The 19,696-nt window shown below is 43.9% G+C and overlaps 1 protein-coding gene across 3 annotated transcripts in view; it reads right to left on the bottom strand.

Moving 5' to 3' along the window:
• Dock11 (dedicator of cytokinesis 11) overlaps nt 1-17,080 on the bottom strand; it is a 180,794-nt gene extending 163,714 nt beyond the window's left edge. For all 3 annotated transcript variants that reach the window (XM_085838173.1, XM_029473424.2, XM_021154032.3), the window contains exon 1: nt 16,709-17,080. In XM_085838173.1, coding sequence (XP_085694299.1) covers nt 16,709-16,810 — 102 coding nt within the window. In that variant the 5' untranslated portion in view covers nt 16,811-17,080. The remainder of the gene's footprint in view (nt 1-16,708) is intronic.
• Between the last annotated feature and the right edge of the window lie 2,616 nt (nt 17,081-19,696).

Raw genomic sequence — 19,696 nt, 5'->3', positions numbered from 1 at the left:
CTTCCTCTCTAGTTCTCTAAATATAGGCTGCTAACCTCCCTGCCCCTACACAGATTTTGAATACTGTTAGTATTTTAATCTCTAGTCTTTTCGACTATTGTAACCACACACACACACACACACTTCAATTCTCTCAGATTATATCCTATTGCCTTCTCTTATGCTTACAAGTTTGCTCTAAATAGACTTAATCCATTATAAGGAAAGCAGCAGAAAATGAACCTCTGCTTCTGTTCAGTTCAAGCAACAGTTCTAAAAGCATGCCCCTTGCGATTTTAGCATCAACTGAATGAAAGTATCTGTATTGATCATCAGCCAAAGCAGCTATCAACCACATCACAACATCCCTTTCTCACCAGTTAACACCCTCTCCAACAATACATTGCTTTCTACTTTTCTGCTACCTACAACAGGCCAAGACATTCCAGGCATCTAAGGCATCATGTTTGTCCAGAAATTTATCAATGTAGTGTACACTACCAGTAAGTCATGGAGCTCAGTGGAAGGCAAGCAGAAAGGAGGAGGCCCCAAAACAGAGATCAGCAAATTGGGAAAACAAACTAAAAATTAAAGGCCAGTATGAAGGAAAAGAACCCATAACTTGGAGAAAATAAATGCCATCTTAGAAGTCTCTCTAAAGAAGTCTCAAACAGGACTATAGTTAATAAACTTGCATGATTAAAAATTAGTGGATTACTCGTATATAACAGCAGAACACTTAATACAACCCAACTGAAAATATCAGAAGATTTATCTTATGTTAGCTTAGCAAAAGAAAGGAAATTATTTTCCCAATTGAAGAGTAAAAGAAAAGAACATGGAATAGAAGAAAGTGAAGAGAGTTGCTGGACATTTTGTAGCTCCAGATTTTGAAACAAAATCTGTGATTTTCCTGGACCTTTTCATAAGGATTTTCAATGCACAGCCAGATCAGTTACCCGAGGACCTGTAAAAGGATAGGTTAAGCCAGGGAGAAGCGTAGCTGTGGCCAATTGGAACTGCTATAAAAATAGCAAACACAACCCACTATGATAGAGTGCTTCTTCAGTGTCGCAAGGAGCTTTGCCATCAGACCACTGTGGGTATTATACTGGCCAGCATGAGGAGGCTGAAACAAAAGCAGCCAGAAAGGAAAGTGTCGATGGTGTGGCTCTCTGAAATGGCAGGGACTGCCTTCTATAGGGAGAGGAAGTTTCGATTTATCTCTCAGTTAAAAATCATCATGACGTCAAAAAGGAACTCAGAAAGTTCCCTGTCTTTTCCTCTACCTTCTACAACCATGTGTTTTGGAAACTTTACCCGGCAAGGGGGTCCTGCAATTTCCTTGAAAGTTCTGGAGGGTGCTGCCCCATCTATCTTGACCTTCAGCCTAAGTGAAGTATCTATTACAAAGGACATGTGAGAGGCATCTTGGGACTTGTGAGCCAGAGTGAAATCATCCTTTTCCCTTTATCTACATCTATCTACAGTACCCCACAACATACACCTGCACACCCTTACTGTTTTCCCCTTTTCCTTAGCTGAGAGTGGAAAATTCCATAGGCCTGGACTGGCTAGGTGCCTTCATGTGTCTGGCCAACTTGTATCCTGAAACACCTTAAGTCTGAAAGCAGCACCCTCTCTATAAGAAATCCAGACCAAAGGAGTCCTCTGTTGGGGAAAATAATTAATTATAAAGAATTTCAGAAAACAAGCTAATGAAAATCACAGATGACAAGCTTGCATTGCTTTCTTGAAGCTAAAATTCTCAAAAGGGACTGTGCTTCTTCACTAGAACGCTGGGAGATTCTGTTCCTCTTCTATTTCATTATAAAGTCAGGAACCCATCTAACCCCAGTAGCCCACCAACTCATGAGCCTTTAGTCACTCTTCATGGATTTTATGTACAAAAAAGGTTTCCCAAACATGGCTTCAGTTCAGTCCCTAAGAATTTACTTTATTCATTACAGGAAACCACAAATGTGATTAAATTAAGGTTTTTTTTTTATAAGGTTTTTGGTGGTTTTTTTTTTTTTTTTGAGATGGGAAGACCACACTGCATTATGCAGGTGGGACCAAAGTCATCACAAAAGTTCTTATATGTGGCTGGGAGCATAGCATAGTGATGGAGCAGTTGTCCAACATGTGCAGGGCCATGATTTCAATCACAAATACCACAAAAACAAAATAAAACAAAACAAAACAAGGGATCTTATAATTGAGAGATGGAAGGAAGCAGGCTAATCAGAGGCAGAGACGAGGATATAAGGCCAGAAGCAGAGGCAGTATGCTATGATGTGGAACATGGCCAGCCACTGCTGGGTTGAAGATGGAAATAGAGGTACCAAAGAATGTAGAAACCCTCTGGAAACTGGAGAAGATGGCAACATACAGGATTCTCCTCTAGAGCTCCTGAAAGGAGTATAGGTTTGCCAAACCTTGGTTTCATCCCAGTGAAACCTGTGTCAGACTTACAACCTCTAGAACCAAAACTTTCTTTGTCCTTTCTGGAACTAGCTAGGCTATCCATCCAAGGGAAAAGCAGATACTATTGTTCTGTTAAAGCAGCAGTTCTTAACTTGTGGTTGGTGACCCCCATGGGGGTCACATTTCAGATATCCTACAAAGTAGATATTTACATTACAATTCATAACAGTAGCAAAATTACAATTATGAAATAGCAATGAAAATAATTTTATGGTTTGAGGTCAGCACAACATGAGGAACTGTATTAAAGGGTCACACCATTAGGAAGGTTGAGAACCACTGTGCTAAAGGGATGCAGCAATAAAATGATTCCTAATGACATTCTGCTATACTCATAGATCAGTGCCCTGCTCAGCAACCACCAGGACACTTCCCCCTGCAGTAGATTCAAACAAAATTAGAGACCTAGAGCCAGACAATGTACAGAGAGTGAAAGACCTGGGACACTCAATCCTAACTGGGATCTCTCCAACAAATCCCTCCCCTCAGGCTCAGCCAGAGGAGATGGAAGACACCAAGAAATCAAGGCTTTCTACTTCTAAACACATAACTGACAAACATGTGAACTCACAGAGACAGTGGCAACATGCACAGGACCTGCACAGGTATAAGCCAGATGGGAAGTCAGCACTGAGACAGGGAATGGACACAAGCCAGCATCCCCAACCCAGAAGTTATCTCTAATTGACAATCACTTGCAAAGGAAAAATTTGTTTTCTCCAAACAGGGAGTATACAGGTAGGTACCATGCTAAACAGTAGATGCCCAATACAAAATCAACTCAAGAGTATTTCTGGAGGATTTTTTTGTCTCCTAATAATTTGTCTGGGTGTTGTTTGTTTGTTTAACCTTACAGGTCCTTTGCTTACTGGATTTTGGGTTGTTTGTTTTTATAGAATTTCTATGTATGTGAATGAACGTGTCTCTGCATCTTTATGTTTCATGAGTGCTTTTTCTGTGGCAATTTTTCCTACTAGTTATATTGTCTTATTATTCTGGTTTGTTTGCTTTTATTTTAGGGTTTATTGTTATTATTATTATTATTATTATTTTACACCTATTTGTTTTCTAATGAGCAAGAGAAAAAGAAAGGATTTGGATTTGGGTAGGTAGGAAAGTGAGGAGGCTTTAGGATTTGGGGGAGGGAAACCATAATCAGAATATATTGCATGAAAAAAATCATTTTCAATAAAATAACTAAATAAATAAAAGTCTGTGTCCTTTGAAGACACTAAGTTTGTGTTAAGTAAGGAGTGGGAAACTGATGTACCATATGTCTCCCTAGTCAAACTTTCCATGCTATCTACCTGCTAGACCTTCTTATCTGGGCACTCAGTCTCCTGTGAGTTTGCTAAGCAGCCCCTCCCTCTCTCAGTATACTGTTCAGCTGAATAGAGGCTAAGCTGAGCAGCTGTAGAGTCATGGTAAAGGCACAGCATCCCTGCTCAGGAGAACTAACAGTATGACAAGAAGCCCCTTGCAGAGGAGCTGGTATCCTGCCAGGAAACCAAGTAGGGGCTCAGATATGGATAGGCAAGAGATCAGATTAGGGACATAGGAGCTGGAAATGTAATACATGGTATATTACCTGCTCAGTGTATGGGAGTCTTTTGGTTCCATCTAAGAGTACACACACACACACACACACACACACACACACATTTTTGTATTGTTTTTCAGACAAGGTCACATTGTGCAGGCCTACCTAACCTGGAACTCACTATACAGACAAGACTGGCCTTGAACTTAGCGAGATCTATCTATCTCAGCCTCATGAGTGTTGTGCTAGGAGAGACAGATTAGTTGGTAAAACGCTTCGATGAAGACAAGTGTGGTCTTGAGCTCCAGAACCCTTGGGAGATATGCCAGGTGTGGTGGTAAACCCTTGTAATCCCAGTTCAGAGGAAGTGGAGACCAGTGGAGCCCTGGGCTCAAGGCTCAGCCAGTCTAGCCTACTCTGTGAGAGATAGTTGGTTGGGGTGAGGAGAGAGAGAGAGAGGGAGAGAGGGAGAGAGGAAGAGAGGGAGAGAGGGAGAGAGAGAAGTAGATTATGTTTTCTCCAAACAGGGAGTATACAGGTAGGTACCATGCGCTCTTTTTTGTTTGTTTGTTTGTTTTGTTTTTTGTTTTTTGATCAATGTTTTAATATGAAAACTCAAATCTATATAAAATGTTCACAAATAGGAAAATAAATGTCCATTTACATTTCATCTAGACTCATCAGTGGTATGCTCTCTGTATTAGATACAGAAATACACACACATGCATTCTATTCATGTACATATATACATATACTGATTTTTTGCAATTGAACCATTTAAAAATTGGCCATAGACATCACTACATTTTACTTCAGTATGTGTCCCGAAGGACAGGAACATTCTATACAAACACATCATGATTGTTACAATTTTACAATATTGTCATCTAATATACATCCAGATCCTAATTTCTCCAGAACCAGTTATGTCCTTTACAGTGGCGTCTTGAATTCTGGCAGACTATTTGGTAGGGACAGATAGACACCAATTTCCTCTGTGAGCAGTCAGTCAGGTCAGTCACTAGAAATGAAGGAACAAGTCACTGTGGGACATGTTTGAAAGGAGAGCATTCTTTGCTTCCGGAGCAATAGAGCATGCCATAAACACTCTGACGGACACAAATGAGAGCCACAGCCCCACCCCCACCCCACCCCCCACCCCGCTTAAATAATGATTCTGTTCAGTTTATGCAAGAGTTGATGCCAAGTCTCTTTGGACATCAGTCATTTCTTGGTGGTAAGTAGACACCGTGGATGGTGACATTCCTTCCTTCAGGTCTCTCCGAAGCCATATGGTGCACTGAAGCACTGGGAACTTGTTAGCCTGTGAAAATAAACTGGTTGCGCCAAGAGCACTGTTCCATGTACTCATGAGCACTGTGACAATAGGCCCTATAAGTCAGAAAGTCAGCCAATTTTCAAGTGAGAAAACTTAACTACTAATATAAAAGGCATGGAAAGAAATATAAATGGTGTTGTTTTTGGAGAGAACTAACCAACTTGAAAAAGAAAAAAAATCCTAAAAGAAGTTCCAGGAAAATGATCCTAGGTACGTCTGCAGAGCTAAAGTTCTGAAATGTTCTTTTTCTGTATATTTATTCAAATAGTGAAGAACGGAAGAACAGCTGACAGTAACCAGTTCTCAAATCATAAAATAATAATCTTGTCCGTAACTTCTACTTTCCCACTATAGAAACCAAGCTTGTTTGGAAATAGACATGGCTTCCTATATACGTCACCAAGCTACACAGGAAGTTCCTTCCCCTGATTACTTGTGGATCCTGGGAGGCACACCACTGTTGTTTTTTCACATGACTACTCTGAAGGAGAAGAGACAGCTGGAGTTCATTACTGGTCCTATCATTTGAAAGTGATGGATGACCTATGGCCTGCCTCACTAGAACCCACACCTCTGTTTCTCCATTTATAGCATAGGAGTGATAGCAATCTAATATATGTTTAACACTGACCCACAGCCATATGACATCAGAGACCTAGCAGCCCTTTTAACTCTCCTTCAAATCCTGGCTATAACAGGAGTGGGGAGATGGTTCCACAGTTAAAAGAACTGGCTACTCCTTTAGAGGACCTGGGTTCTATTCCCCAGCACCAATCTAGCAGCTCACAATTGTCTGTAACTCCAGTTCTAGGAGATATGTATATGAATGCAAATGAAATATATATACGCATATAGTAACATAAAAAAATCCCAAAAACAAAAATTGGGGTTATGGAAATATAAGGCCTTAGCATCATCTGAAAAATATTCCGTACAGATAAACTAGCTGGCCTTCCATCACAATGCACCAAAAAGCTTCAAATAAAGATATTGTGTCACAAGGACTTCAAAGCACACTGGCAAAGTATCTCCAGTTGTATCTCACTTGGTAAAATACCTCTGTCATTAGAGAAAGCACCATGGGGTGGGGGAACTAAAAAACTCTGAACACCTTCTAATGCTTCCCAGCAACTTGAAATATATGCAGTCCAACACAAGCTGTCAAGAAAGCAGGAAGAGCCTTCCTGTGGATGATAAACTCTGTAGGCAATAAAAATAAAGTGGCAAAGAATCACAGGAAATCATTAAGAGCAAAATTTAGGTGTGATTGTGCAAGGTTTTGCATGAACAATAGAGAAACCACGTGTAGCAGTGTTTCCCGACAGACTTGACTGGGGAGCTGGATACGCCACCCTTAACAGAATCTAGCTTGTTATTACAAAACCTGAATGGCAGAATACAAAAGGACACCGGGACTATGGGTGTAGCTCAGTAGTAGCATGCATGGTTAGCATCTGTGAGGCCCTGGGGTTTTATCCCAATAACACAAAAAAAGGACATAAAGCCTTGGAATGATACTGAGAAGCAACAAGGCATTGTTTGTATTTGTGTGTGTGAGTGTGTGTGTGTGTGTTTCCATGCACTTGAGAGCACAGGTATACTCAGGAAGGTATGTGTGCTCATGCAAATGGAAGCCAGAGAACAAGTATGTGCTTTCTCGGGTTCATTCTCAGTTTCATATTCTCTCTCTCTCTCTCTCTCTCTCTCTCTCTCTCTCTCTCTCTCTCTCTCTCTCTCTCTCTCTCTCTCTCTCCCTCTCTCCCTCTCTCCCTCTCTCCCTCTCTCCCTCTCTCCCTCTCTCCCTCTCTCCCTCTCTCCCTCTCTCTCTCTCTCTCTCTCTCTCTCTCTCTCTCTCTCTCTCTCTCTCTCTCTCTCTCTCCTCACCCCAACCAACTATCTCTCACAGAGTAGGCTAGACTGGCTGAGCCTTGAGCCCAGGGCTCCACTGGTCTCCACTTCCTCTGAACTGGGATTACAAGGGTTTACCACCACACCTGGCATATCTCCCAAGGGTTCTGGAGCTCAAGACCACACTTGTCTTCATCGAAGCGTTTTACCAACTAATCTGTCTCTCCTAGCACAACACTCATGTGGGTCATATGTTCTAATGTGTTTCTTAATGCACTGGCCTGGTGTCATCCTGCTCGAAAGCAGTTGGGTGATTTGCTTCCAGAGCTCAGGCTTTTCTTAACCATTGCTCTAGCAAGCATGAGCTTAGGGGCAACAGCAGCTTGGTGAGACTGCTCCCTTGCCCCACTCCAGTTTCTGCTAAGGAAGCCTCCAGGGTGGGGCTGTGCAAAGAATCAAAAAGGCATCTGGCTCCAGACTAATACAAATGGCAGACCAATGTTAGCCAGGAATTCTTCCGCCTTGCTGGCAAAATCTATAGGAAATCAGGAGATCAAAATCCCAAGAAGAAATGTAGTCTAAAGGTACTCGTATGGTTTGTACACTGTAAAACAAAACAGAACAAAACAAAAACCATAAGAAAGGAGGAACTGCTTGAGCTCCCTCTCCCTCCCGTGGCTTCCGGTTCAGTGGTAAAAAAATACAGTTTTCAACACATCTTCTCAATGACTGTATCTTAGGAGAAAAATAGAAAAACGTCAATTGGGTGAATTAATCTTCTGTACTGAGTTGTAACACTAAATGGAGTCAGTAGGTTGTGCATCTCTGTGTGTGCATGCCTGTGCAAGTGTGTGTGTGTGTGTGTGTGTGTGTGTGTGAGTGAGTGATAATTAAAGAAGAGGTCAAAAATTTTGGAGGAGATGGGAGGAAGAACTTCGAAAGTGAGAGGAGGTAAGAGTTATGGTAATGCACTGCTCAAGTATGAAGTTCTCAAAACATTTAAAAACTACACATTTTTTAAAGCAAGCGTGGGACTAGTAAGATGGCTCACCAGGTTAAGATGAATCACCAAAGCCTCCTGACCTGAGTTCAATCCCAGACACCTACATGGTGAAAGGAGACCTTCACAAGCACATTGTGCCATACTTCTTTGTGTGTGTGCGCACACACTCCAAACACTAATAAAAATTTTAATATAGTAAGTTAATTAACTAAAAGCCAGGAGTGTAGAATTTTGGAAAGTAACAACCACTGATTAGAGTCCACAGAGGTCAAGAAAGGGAATGACAATGTGAGCAACACACATATACTACAAATTTCTCACCATTCCATGTCACTGCTAGCTCTCACCATTCCTATAAACCATGGGGGAGGGGAACTCCATAGGAAAGTCATACAGATTCACAGTGTTCCTTAGTGAAGGCCTATTCAGTCTTGTTAAGGCCAGAAGAGATTAAAGTCTAAACAAATGTAAAATAAAAAAATCAGAAAGTGTCAGGGATCTGGTACAAGGGTAACAGGACTAATCAACTGAAGACAGAAGACAAAATTATAGCCTCATATCTATTTTCCATCTTCTCTACATCATTTATTACTGTGCATCCCATCTTCATGTCTGAACCAGGAGTCCCTTAAGGGTAGAAACTATTACATTATTCTTTCTGGGAACTCAAAGGAATCTCTCTAGCTTCTCATTCCCAAGATCTACTAACGCCAACTGCCAGAGCAAGATCTCCCCACCCATGAGTATGTATATGTGTGTGCGCGCATATGAGAGAGTGTGTGTGTGTCTATTGTGTGATAACTTCTACTATCATTCTAATGGGTAGTCTAGGGTTAGCCTCTAGATTATCCTTCCCTATCCTGACTCCTCCTTCCTAATCTTCCCCCAAAAGGTGCAAGCCTCCTCCATCAGCTAATCACTCACTACAATCTTATCTTTGTCAGTTCAGCTCAGCCCTGGTCTTCTCCTGGTCCTTCATCCCTTTCCTGATTCCACTTGGAACACTTTCCTCTCTGCCCTCAAGAACCTCAGGCATTTGCCAAAATACAACCCTACATGCCCAGCCTCCTTTTAGAAGGTTCTCATTGAAACCTGGCCTGACCCTCACAATTCTTTCAAATAGAGAGAGCATGCTCATTTTCTCCTCCTTTCTCTATCACATTCCTCAGATTCACCTAAGCTGTAAAAACTCAAAATTAGCTTGACTCCACCTCCCTCTTCCTCCCTGTTGTTTCTCTTCCTCATGTTCCCACTACCCCTTCAACATTCACCACGTGCTTTAGATTTAATCACGGAACTGGCTCTTATCTCCATTCTCACTTTTTTCAGTTAAGGTCTCTGTTATCATTTTCCTGGACTATATGTTTTCACTAGATTCCTGCCTTTAGGCTCTTCTCCCAAGACTTTTAAGACTATCCCACAGCTATGCACAAAATGCAAACTGTGCACCTACTGCATTCCAGGCACCCTATGAAGTGTTCATACCTCCAAGGACTAAAGAATAATACTGAGGTGTTTAGTTTCATTGCTGTTGTTTAACACTCTCTTTACTGATTTTTTCAAATTTTCTTTCTCTCTCTCTCTCTCTCTCTCCTCTCTCTCTCTTTAAGTTCTTTGTGTGTTTCACACAAAGTATTTTGGTGTTCTGATCATATCCACCACAATCTTCCCTGCACACTCAACTTTGTGTCTTTTGCATTTTAAACCAATTAAGACCAATTTGTGTTGCCCAAATGTTCTTGAATCTGTGGTCTTCCACTGCAGCATGGTCAATGTAGTACCAGGAATACTGTCTCTCTCGGGACCTTCATTTTAATACTGTATGAACTACCTGTCCACCAGTCTTCATACTTTACTTCTCACGAGGGTGCTACTTATGTCTGTCCCCATTCCACAGACAAGGTTACCTGCCTTTGTTCACAGTGCAAGTAGCAGCAGAAGTTGGACTTCACACCAGGGCTCACTCCAGGCCCAGGCTCTGCCTCTTCTGTTCAGTAGGAAACTGAACACAAGTCAAACACAATGATCATGGTGTGGAAACTCTTAAAACCAAGTCATGTGCAAAATGAAGGAAAGAAACAAAGGCTCTCTGACCTGGTGAAGAATGAAATTTTAAATGGCCTGGTGGTGATCTCCACATGTTTCAAGGGTTGTCAGATGAAAGAGAAAGCAAGCATTCCATGTGGTTCCAGTCAGGAGGGTTTGTTGCAGATCAGCACAGAACTTAGCATAGTAAATTTCAACCCAAGTTTCCCAACAGAGCCTCCTAACCTAAAGAGGGCTTTAAGGAGAATCTAAACGAATCCTTTTTCAGATGTATCTAGGGGATATTTTCGCCTGGAGTATGAGTGGCCCAGATCAGCCTGGGGGTAACTTTAAAGAACATGGATGTGTGGCCCGACCCTTGACTTAGCCAAACCGAATTGTGAAGGGTTGAGATGAGTATTCCAAGAATCCAAAACAAGGAAACAAGTCTGAGTCAAGGATCCCAGTCCTTAAGTTATATGTATGGGCCATCAACAAAGGAAACATCATTCGATTTCAACAATAATCAAAGAAATATGCATTACAACATCATTGTACTCTTTATAATTTACCAGATTACAAAGATGAAGACTCTTAACCAGTGTCAGCACAGGAGAGGAGAAATATATGCTCTCGTGGTCTATTGGTGGAGTACATTGGAACAACTTTCTGCAGAACAATTTAACAGAATTGGTTTGGTTTGGTTTGGCTTGGATTTTTAATAGGGAATTGTTTGTGGTGCTGAAGATGGAGCTCAAGGCCTGGCATAATGAGTTACATCTCTACCCCTAAGAGAAAATTTCAATCCTAAAAATGCATATGGACTTTGAACAGGGAATTCCATAGCCAAAAATTTAATCTACGGGCAAAAATCTAACAAATCTGAAAATACCCTCTCAAAGCTGTTTGACTCAGTGCTAACAGAACTGCAGTGGTGGAATGGAGTATTTCAGCAGCATCTAATACGGTAGTCACCAACCACATATGGCTACTAAGAAGCTGAAATAAGGCAAGGGCAATTTAGGAAGCGATTTTAATTCATTTAAAGTGTCAGGCACAGTAGGAATGCCTGAAATTCCAGGAGGCTGAGGCACAAGGATTACAAATTCAAAGCCAACTTTGGCTACAGAGAAAGACACTATCTCAATATACAAAATAAAGTGAAAATCTATGTATCCATGACACTACACAACTCATGTTTACAGCAGCATGAAACTAGAAACTACTGGGCCAGGGAGACAGCTCAGGTAAAAGGGCTAGCAAAGCAAGCCCGATGACCTGAGTTTAGTCCCTAGAACACACATAAAAAGCCAGGTGCAGGGGCCTGTCATTCCAGCCCCCCTCCCCCCTGAGAGATGTGAGGTTGAGACAAGAGAATTGCCTAGAAGCTTCTGGGCCAACTAGCCTGGAGTATACAACTCACCAAAACCAAGAGAGGCCCCACCTTAACAAAGCAGCAGAGAAGTAACTCCTGAAAACTGTCCTCTGACCTCCACATAGGCACTGTGATGAAAATGCCTAAATGCACACCTGGACACGTACACACACAAACATACATGCATGCACACACACAAAAAAATTTAAATCTAAAAACTATGAAGAATAAACCAATGAAGGATGCTTTATCTATAAAAACTCCTAATAAGATTGTTGGCAATTCTATTAAATATGCTTATGCAAGAGTAGGTTGGCTACTATGAGCAAATATAAATGAGATATAGATAAAAGAAAAGTTACTTAAGGGCTGGCTAGAGGTTTTGCATAACCACAAAATAAAAACATTTAAATATTTATATATAAAAGTCAAAATACATACATTAGAATATTGAGTTCCTTCTGACATAGTGACACTTTTATTTTTTTTCTCTTCTAAGATTTCTTTAATGAATAAGTATTTTTAAGTGGCAAAGCAATAAATGTTTAAAGAAAGATCACTGGTAATCAGGATATGGAAAGTCTCAATCTAGAGAATGGTCTTAATATGCTAAACTTAGAAAACAAATTCTAGGACTGGGGAGACAGAAAAGTGTATAAGAATACTTGCTGTTCCAGTATGAGTATTTGAGTTTACGTCCCCAACACCTCGTTAAAAAGCTAGGTGTGGCTGTGGGCATAGTGGAAATGGGGTCCAGAGACAAGAAGATAGATCAGTCTAGCCAAAGAATGGCTAGTTCTGGTGACTGAGAGACCTTGATTCAAGGGAATTAGTTGTCAAGTGACAGAACAGGACACTAGTGTTTTCTGATTTCTGCATGCATACACATGCACACACACACACACACACACACACACACACACTTGCACCAAAAAGAGGGTGTAAAGATTCTATTTGCTGCTTCAGTGAAGGCTCAGTGAGATGGCCTTTGGTTTTCTAAAAAACTGAGTTGGTCCTTTGGACAAACTTTAGAGGAGTGTGTCATCCCAAACCCTTCTAACAAGAGAAGCTACCAAAAGGAATAATAAGGGATTCTTATGTTCAGGTGCCAAGGCTGTGGCTAACTATCTCACTCTCAGCTCAATAAGAGCCCAACTAAATCTTTGAACTGTAAAGGCATGCTCAAGAAGCCAAAATTGAAGCCAGGTATGGCAGTACATGCCTGTAAGCCCCTAGCATTCAGGAGGCTGAGTTAGGAACATTATGAGTCAAGTAAGTAAACAAGAACAGCCAAGTTGGGCTAAGAGTGTGGCTATGTAGTAGATTAACATCTAGCACACTTCAGAGCCATGAGTTCTGTCCCCAACATCAGAGAGGGGAAAGTCTAAGTTGAATCTCACTTTATTCCACGGTGGGAGCGTCACCTCCTTCCAAATGAAGCTGTAGATTTTGTCCTACATTAAGTACTTTCCACAACCCCCCTGGGAAGAAGGAACAGAAGAGCTGCTGAGTTTTTCAGCTCTCGCCTAAAGGCAAGCAAGACAGCCTCTCTGCTCAAAGGCAGTTGTGAATGGCGGATGGAGGAAGTGAACAGCTGCTGACCCTCGTCAGCCTTTCTCAATTCTAGAGAGCTTGATACTCTCATTTAAAATCCCTTGACACCAGCCAAAGGACGTATCCAAATTACCTTGCCTCAAGTAATAATATCTAACAACTTTTTGGTGATCATAAGTAGCAAGCACTACTTAAACCCCTACTAGGAGATACAGCAGGTTTCTCAGATGTTTTTGATCCGCACCAGACACCAAGAACTATAACCTGAAGTATAACAAAAACCACAGAACGCTACACTTTAAAAATGCATGTATGTGAACATTTTCCATTAGCCTCTGCTCACTGGTGGGTTATCTTGCCACTCCCCAAGTCTCTCTTGAGATATCCTAGTCAATGGCGATTTGATAATTATTCCCTTCCCCGGTTTAAAACTGATCTTCATAAAAATGCTGAACTCACTAGAACATGCAGCCATGAAGCAGCCTCTCTTTCTCTGCTCGTTTCATTACATAGTTAATAGATTTGTGGAAATACTAATAATGACATGCTATATATAGCCAGGGCCCAAGCCTTGTGCATTTTTTTTTGAACAGTGAGCAAAACTGAATGACATTATGGGCATGCCAACAAGGGTGTAACTGTAAAAAAGAAAAAAAAACTAAACAGGAAATAGTGTATATTTGTTCAGCTTGGTAGGGTTTCCAAGTTCTGTCAAGAATTACATGGGAAGAAAAGTGTGCCCTGCTGTGCTAATGACTCCAACTTATGCTGAAACTCTAATACTATCTTGGATTTATGGCAGCAAGTGTAAATCCCACCTCAGCTGTCCCTCAATAAACACTTGGGGCTTACATCAGAACTGAACCCAGAAGCTGCAGCAGCTGCAGCATGGTTGTTTTGCTCTCCAGTCACCCCCAGCTTTCCTACCTCTGGTTAACAGGCCTATGAAGTAAACAACAACAACAACCAACCAACCAACAACAGGAAACAGGAGGGAAAGTAATACATGAGAGTGAATATACTGTTTAAAGTTATTTATCTCTTAATTGACAAATCGCATTATTCAAGACCCTGAGATCGATTAGTCTCTCTCTCTCTCTCTCTCTCTCTCTCTCTCTCTCTCTCTCTCTCTCTCTCTCTCTCTCTCTCTGACACACTAACACACACACACACCCCTTAGATTGGAACTAAATAAATGAATAAAAGGTCCTAAAGCACCTAACATCATGTCTTGCACAGTGTAAGGGCTCAATGGATTGATTTAGAGCACAAGAAACTTCTCACTCAACTCGCCCTCCCCTCAAGTCTTAATACACATCACATACCAAAGAAATGAGTAGATTTCACTCCTCTACATTCCCTTGCATAAAAGCTAAAAAAAAAAAAAAAAGAACCCAAATAAGGTTGGCTGACCAGGAAACCCCGGCCATGGGCTGTAGCTCCAAGAGTCTTTCTCTCTTAATAGATTTTCTTTTCCAGCATTGTCAAGAATGGAGAGGTAGGAAGAAGCCACTGCACCTGTGCTGCACAAAAATTATAGGTGGCACATGTCTGTAGTCCTAGCATCCAGTAAGCTGAAGCAGGAAGACTACCACCAAGTACAAGACCGAAGTTCAAGCCTGGGCTACAGAGTGAGACCATGTCTCAAAACTGAACTTTTCAGAGCCTAAAACTTCAGAAAGAATAATAACTTTTTACTGTTGCAGGAGGCAGGTCAAATACTGGTCAAATACCAGCAGAGGTTGTCTGTGCCCCATTTATTCTCTTGATACCATCTGTCCATCTTCCCTCTCTCTTCATATGCTGTGGTAGGTGGCCAGCCACTCCTTCTCAGAGAAGGTTTTCTTTATGATTTTAGAAAAGCCATCCTTGTGCTAGGCTGTCTGGATCACTTGCTAATAACCACTGAAGATGATAGCCTGGTATAAATGCCTTGCACACAGCTTGTGGTCCTCTCTCAAATGGCCCTGATGACAAGTGAGGTTCTGATCTGACCTCAACAGGTTCTGGCTCCAAATCTGGGTGAAATATACAATAAGCCAAATCCATTAAAACAACATTAAAGGTCTGGGTTTAGCTTCACCAAGCAGCAGGATTAAACTTCAAGGGTCCAGCCACGATAAAGACATTTCTTTAAAGTCCCTTGGCTCTGCACAGTTGCAGCTATTAGAAATCCGATTTTTATCTCAAAGGTACATATTTTACCTTTGATCCTCTTCCAGAATTCCCACTAATGTCAACTTTCCCCACTGTTAGGATCAGGCCCCTTGCCTTGCTTTAATGTTGGTTTTATTGCCGATTCTACAAGATCAACATAAAAATTACAGGGAAAAGCTGCGAAGTTCCCTTCCCAGGATAAGTTGTGCTAACAAAAAGCTCTCTCTTAAGTGCGGAGATTTAAACACAGCAAATGATATGAAATAATATAGGAGTGGAAAGAGACAAAAGCCAGCAAATCTCCTGCAAAACAAAGTAACAAAAAGCACGCTAATGAATCAGTCCCACTGCTTATTTAAGGTTTGGTCCCTAGTCCAAAAAATTGGCAATGGAAGCCTTTAAAAGCAAAGGAGCAAGTGCCCCTTACCATCCAAGGCTTCCCTCCAGATTTAGACAATCTAAACAGGACTGATGAGGGTGCCCTGGCGTGCGGGGGAGGGGTGGTTCCCCGAGGGGGGTGTCAGAAAGCTCTCCAATCCCCATCTCCCAGCTCTACCCGCCGCCAAGACACCCCCAATAGTCTGCGGTAGGCGTCTGGTTCTAGGGTCTTCAACCTTACACAGCAACATCCAGTCTTTCCCACATCCTCTTGCCTCCAATCGCTCACAAGTCTTAAGAACCATCCTCTCCCAGAGGATACAGACTCAAAACCCACTCAGGCGCAGACCCACCCCCGTTGTTTCCAATCCTCTCCCTCTGTCTTAGTTGGCAGTACCCCTCAACACCCATCACCACCCTCCCTCTCCCCAGTAGCAGGAGGAAGTCGCTATGCTTCCTCTGTCCACATCGCCCGCCAGAGCTTGGGCGCCCTGGGCTTTTGGGTGGGGTTTTTTTTGTGTGTGTGAGTGTGTGTGTGCGCGTGTACTTGATGTGTATCCGCACTCAAGTATGCCTGTGCTCATCGCATCCTTCCGCCTAGGCTGCCCCAGGTGCCCTCTTAAAGGGATCCGGATCTCCTCGTGCCATAATCTCCAGCTCTTTGTGCGGGGGTCCGGGGGAGCGGGAGGTGCGATCTGAAGCTTTCAGCCGCCCCCGCTGGGGTGGAGACCCCCCACTCTCCGTCCACAGCACTGTGAAACCCGCTGTGGTATTCAGCTTCCAGCCCAGCGCAAGCTGGTGGGGTAGCCAGAACGCTGTCCCGTGGCGCCTAAGACTCCCACCCCCGGGCAGCCGGTTGCCAGAGCGAAAACTTAAGTAGAACAGAGGAGAAAGAGAGCTCCTAGCGCTCGACCGCCGCTGCGCCCATCCTGCCCGTGGTCCCCAGCGCGCGCGCGGGAAGCCACCGCGCCGCTCCCGGTGTGAGCGAACCCCCCAGGGACTCCCCGTCGCTCGACCACTCACCAGCACCACGGAGCCCCGCACGGCCTCCGACACGCTCTGGCGGAGCTCGGCTGCCGTGCCTGGCTTGCTCAGCCGCTTGGTGAATTTGCGCACTTCGGCCATGGCAGCGGTGGCGGGCAGGTCTCGGCGGGAGCGCTCAGTGCCCCGGGCCGGGGCGGCCGCTGCTGCTGCTGCTGCTGCTGCTGCTGCTGCTGCTGCTGCCTGTGTTTACACGCCGACGGGCCGGCCACATCTCAGCTCGCCGCCCCGCGCCCAGCTCCCGCGGCTCCTCCTCCCGCGCGCCGCTCCTCCCTCTTTCCCTCCTTTTTGCTCTAGCTTTTGCAGGCTCTGGGTCCTGCCGGGCGGCGGCGGCTGCTCCCTCTCACCAAGGGCCCCGACCTGAGTGGCCTAAGAAGGAGGGTGTGTCTCCTGGAGGGGGAGGGAGTGCTGGAGGTGGGGGCGAGGGTCACGCGGGAAGAGGGGGAAGTGGCAAGCACCCGGGCTCCGCCCGCAGCTGATGTTGCTGGTGCAGCCGCATCCGGGAGGCGAGATGAGGCTGCTTCTTTTTCTGAGTGTATGGCGCGGGAGGGGGTCAGAGGTGGGTGATGAAATGTCTCCAAGACTAGGGTGTGCTGGGGCCTCCAGGGACCTCTGCCTCCCTTAAGACTTCAGGAGCAGTGAGGCGGTGGGAAAAAAATCTCACTTGCCCCCAACCTGCAAGCCCCTTGGTCCCAGGCGGCTAGAGGCTGGGAAACAACATGGAAGCAGCATGCCTCCTATTGTGTACTCAGCCTGGTTGGGTCTGCCCTATGTCAAAGGAAGGAAGAGCGGGTTTGCTGCAGGAAAGACTTGTCTGGGTCTGTACCCAACCCCCTTCATTTCCCCACCCAGGCATCCACTTCATAGGGCAACCAGGGGACAGGCTTCTAGAAGTGAGTCTTACCCAGGCAGGGATAGCTGGGTGGTGAGAGACCTCGGAGCCTTTGATGAATTGTGTGGTTCTGCAGTGATTCCAGAAGGAGTGGCCCTAGTGCTCACTGGGAAGGCTTTTGGAGAACCTATCAATCCTCTAGCTTTTACCTGTGCTCTGCAACCATCTCACCCTTTCCTTAATTTCCCCAGCTTCCAAGAATCAAAGAACATCTCACTAGGTGTAAAGCATGCATGCTTAGACACAAACAAGGCAAATCTTGGAGTGCCAGTGACCTTGCTAAGCCTTAATTCTGAAATGAAAGGCCCCACTTCATTTTTTGTTTGTTTGTTTTGTTTTGTTTTAAGTTTGAAATGGCCCATCACCAGGAGTCCAATCTGCCTTTTTGAGGATTTCTACCGGTGCCCAAATGGCATTTTCCACACTTCTCAGGCCTTCAAAGAGCAAACAGTCAAACACCTACACAAGGACTTTGTTATGGAAACAAGAGCATGGGAAATGGACTCCAGGAACCCAGAAAAGAACAAGTCTCCTAGCAGCAAGCCCATTTGGCGACCTTCTCATTGATCCTGATAAGGCACAGATGGAGGGTTCCTCCAGGACCTGGGACCTGGAAGAGCTCTAAGGGACAGGCATTATCCTGCATGTTGACCTCACCGTGTGTGTGTGTGTGTGTGTGTGTGTGTGTGTGTGTGTGTGTGTGTGTGTGTGTTTGTGTGTGTGTGTTTGTCGGGGGTCGGGGTGGAAACTGTTACCTGCAGGTGGATCAGCACAAATTCATGCCATGTGTTCAATGAATGGTGAATATTTGTGTGTCTGGCTCCTAGTTGTTGACCTCCAGAATACTCTAGCATGTTTTCCCTTGCTAACTCCAGATTCACTGCTTCAGGTACAAGGCAGAGGCACGGGGTTTAGGAAAGAAAGGTAGTGCTCTAGGTACTGATGAATCATAATTGGTGAATATTAACCCATGTTCAACTCTCTCCTCTACTGTAGGATGGCATAGAATCCTACTCAGTTTGGGACAATAGGTGTAAAACAGCAGACCAAGAGGACTCCTGGGTAAGTTCTCCACTTTGACAGAAAGAGGTGTTTATTTCCCAGTCTATAGGTTCAATGTTCAGATCATGGAGCAGAGTCTAGTCCCCTCTGAGAATAAAGAGATGGCTTAGAGGTCAAGAGCACTCGTTGCTCTTGCAGAAGCCATGGGTTCAGTTCCCAGCACCTGTATTGTGGCTCACAATGACCCTGAAGTCCAGTTACAAGGAGATCGCTCCAGTGCTTCTAACCTCCTCAGGCGCAAGGCACTCATGTGGTACACATACACACATTCAGGCAAAACATTTATACACTATTGCTAAAATTCCTTCCTTGGGCAAGATGTAAACATCTATCCCTCCTGCTAAAGTCCCAATGACCCTCAAAGGTACAGTTCCTCCAAAATTCACCTGGGGAAACAAGGACCTTATTAGACTTACTTACAAAGCAATACATGAGATGTTAATGGCTGACATGAAAACAGTAACATTGAAAGGTCTGTACCCGTCAGGGATGATAGCTTAACCCAAGGCAGCAAAGTAGATGAAGCCCCTTCCTTACTTATATCCTATACCTCTTCTGAGAGCTCCCAAGGCCATGTAAAATTAGGATACAGTTGTCCTTATATGTGAATTAAGGGGGTGGGGAGGTGTCTCATGAGTGGAAAGTAGAAGCAAGAAGCAAGGGCAGTGGTGGCGCAAGCCTTTAATCCCAGCACTTAGGAGGCAGAGGCAGGCTGATTTCTGAGTTCAAGGCCAGCCTGGTCTACAGAGTGAGTTCCAGGCCAGCCAGGGCTATACAAGAGGATCCCTGTCTCAAAAAACAAAAACAAAAAAACAGAACAACAAACAAACAAACAAAAAAGCAAGGGGCCTTTACATCTTAGTTTGGCTTGGAGGGTAGTCCTATACAACACACATGAAATACATAATATGTAAATACAGAGAGGGGGAGAGGAGAGAGAGAGAGAGAGAGAGAGAGAGAGAGAGAGAGAGAGAGAGAGAGAGAGAGAGAGAGAGAGAGAGAGAGACTTGTATTCC

Source organism: Mus caroli, unplaced genomic scaffold (genome assembly GCF_978045245.1).
Source record: "Mus caroli unplaced genomic scaffold, Mus_caroli_1 scaffold_5, whole genome shotgun sequence".
NCBI lineage: Eukaryota > Metazoa > Chordata > Mammalia > Rodentia > Muridae > Mus > Mus caroli.
Note: the sequence above shows the minus strand (reverse complement) of the source record. Positions and strands in the feature narration are given on the sequence as shown.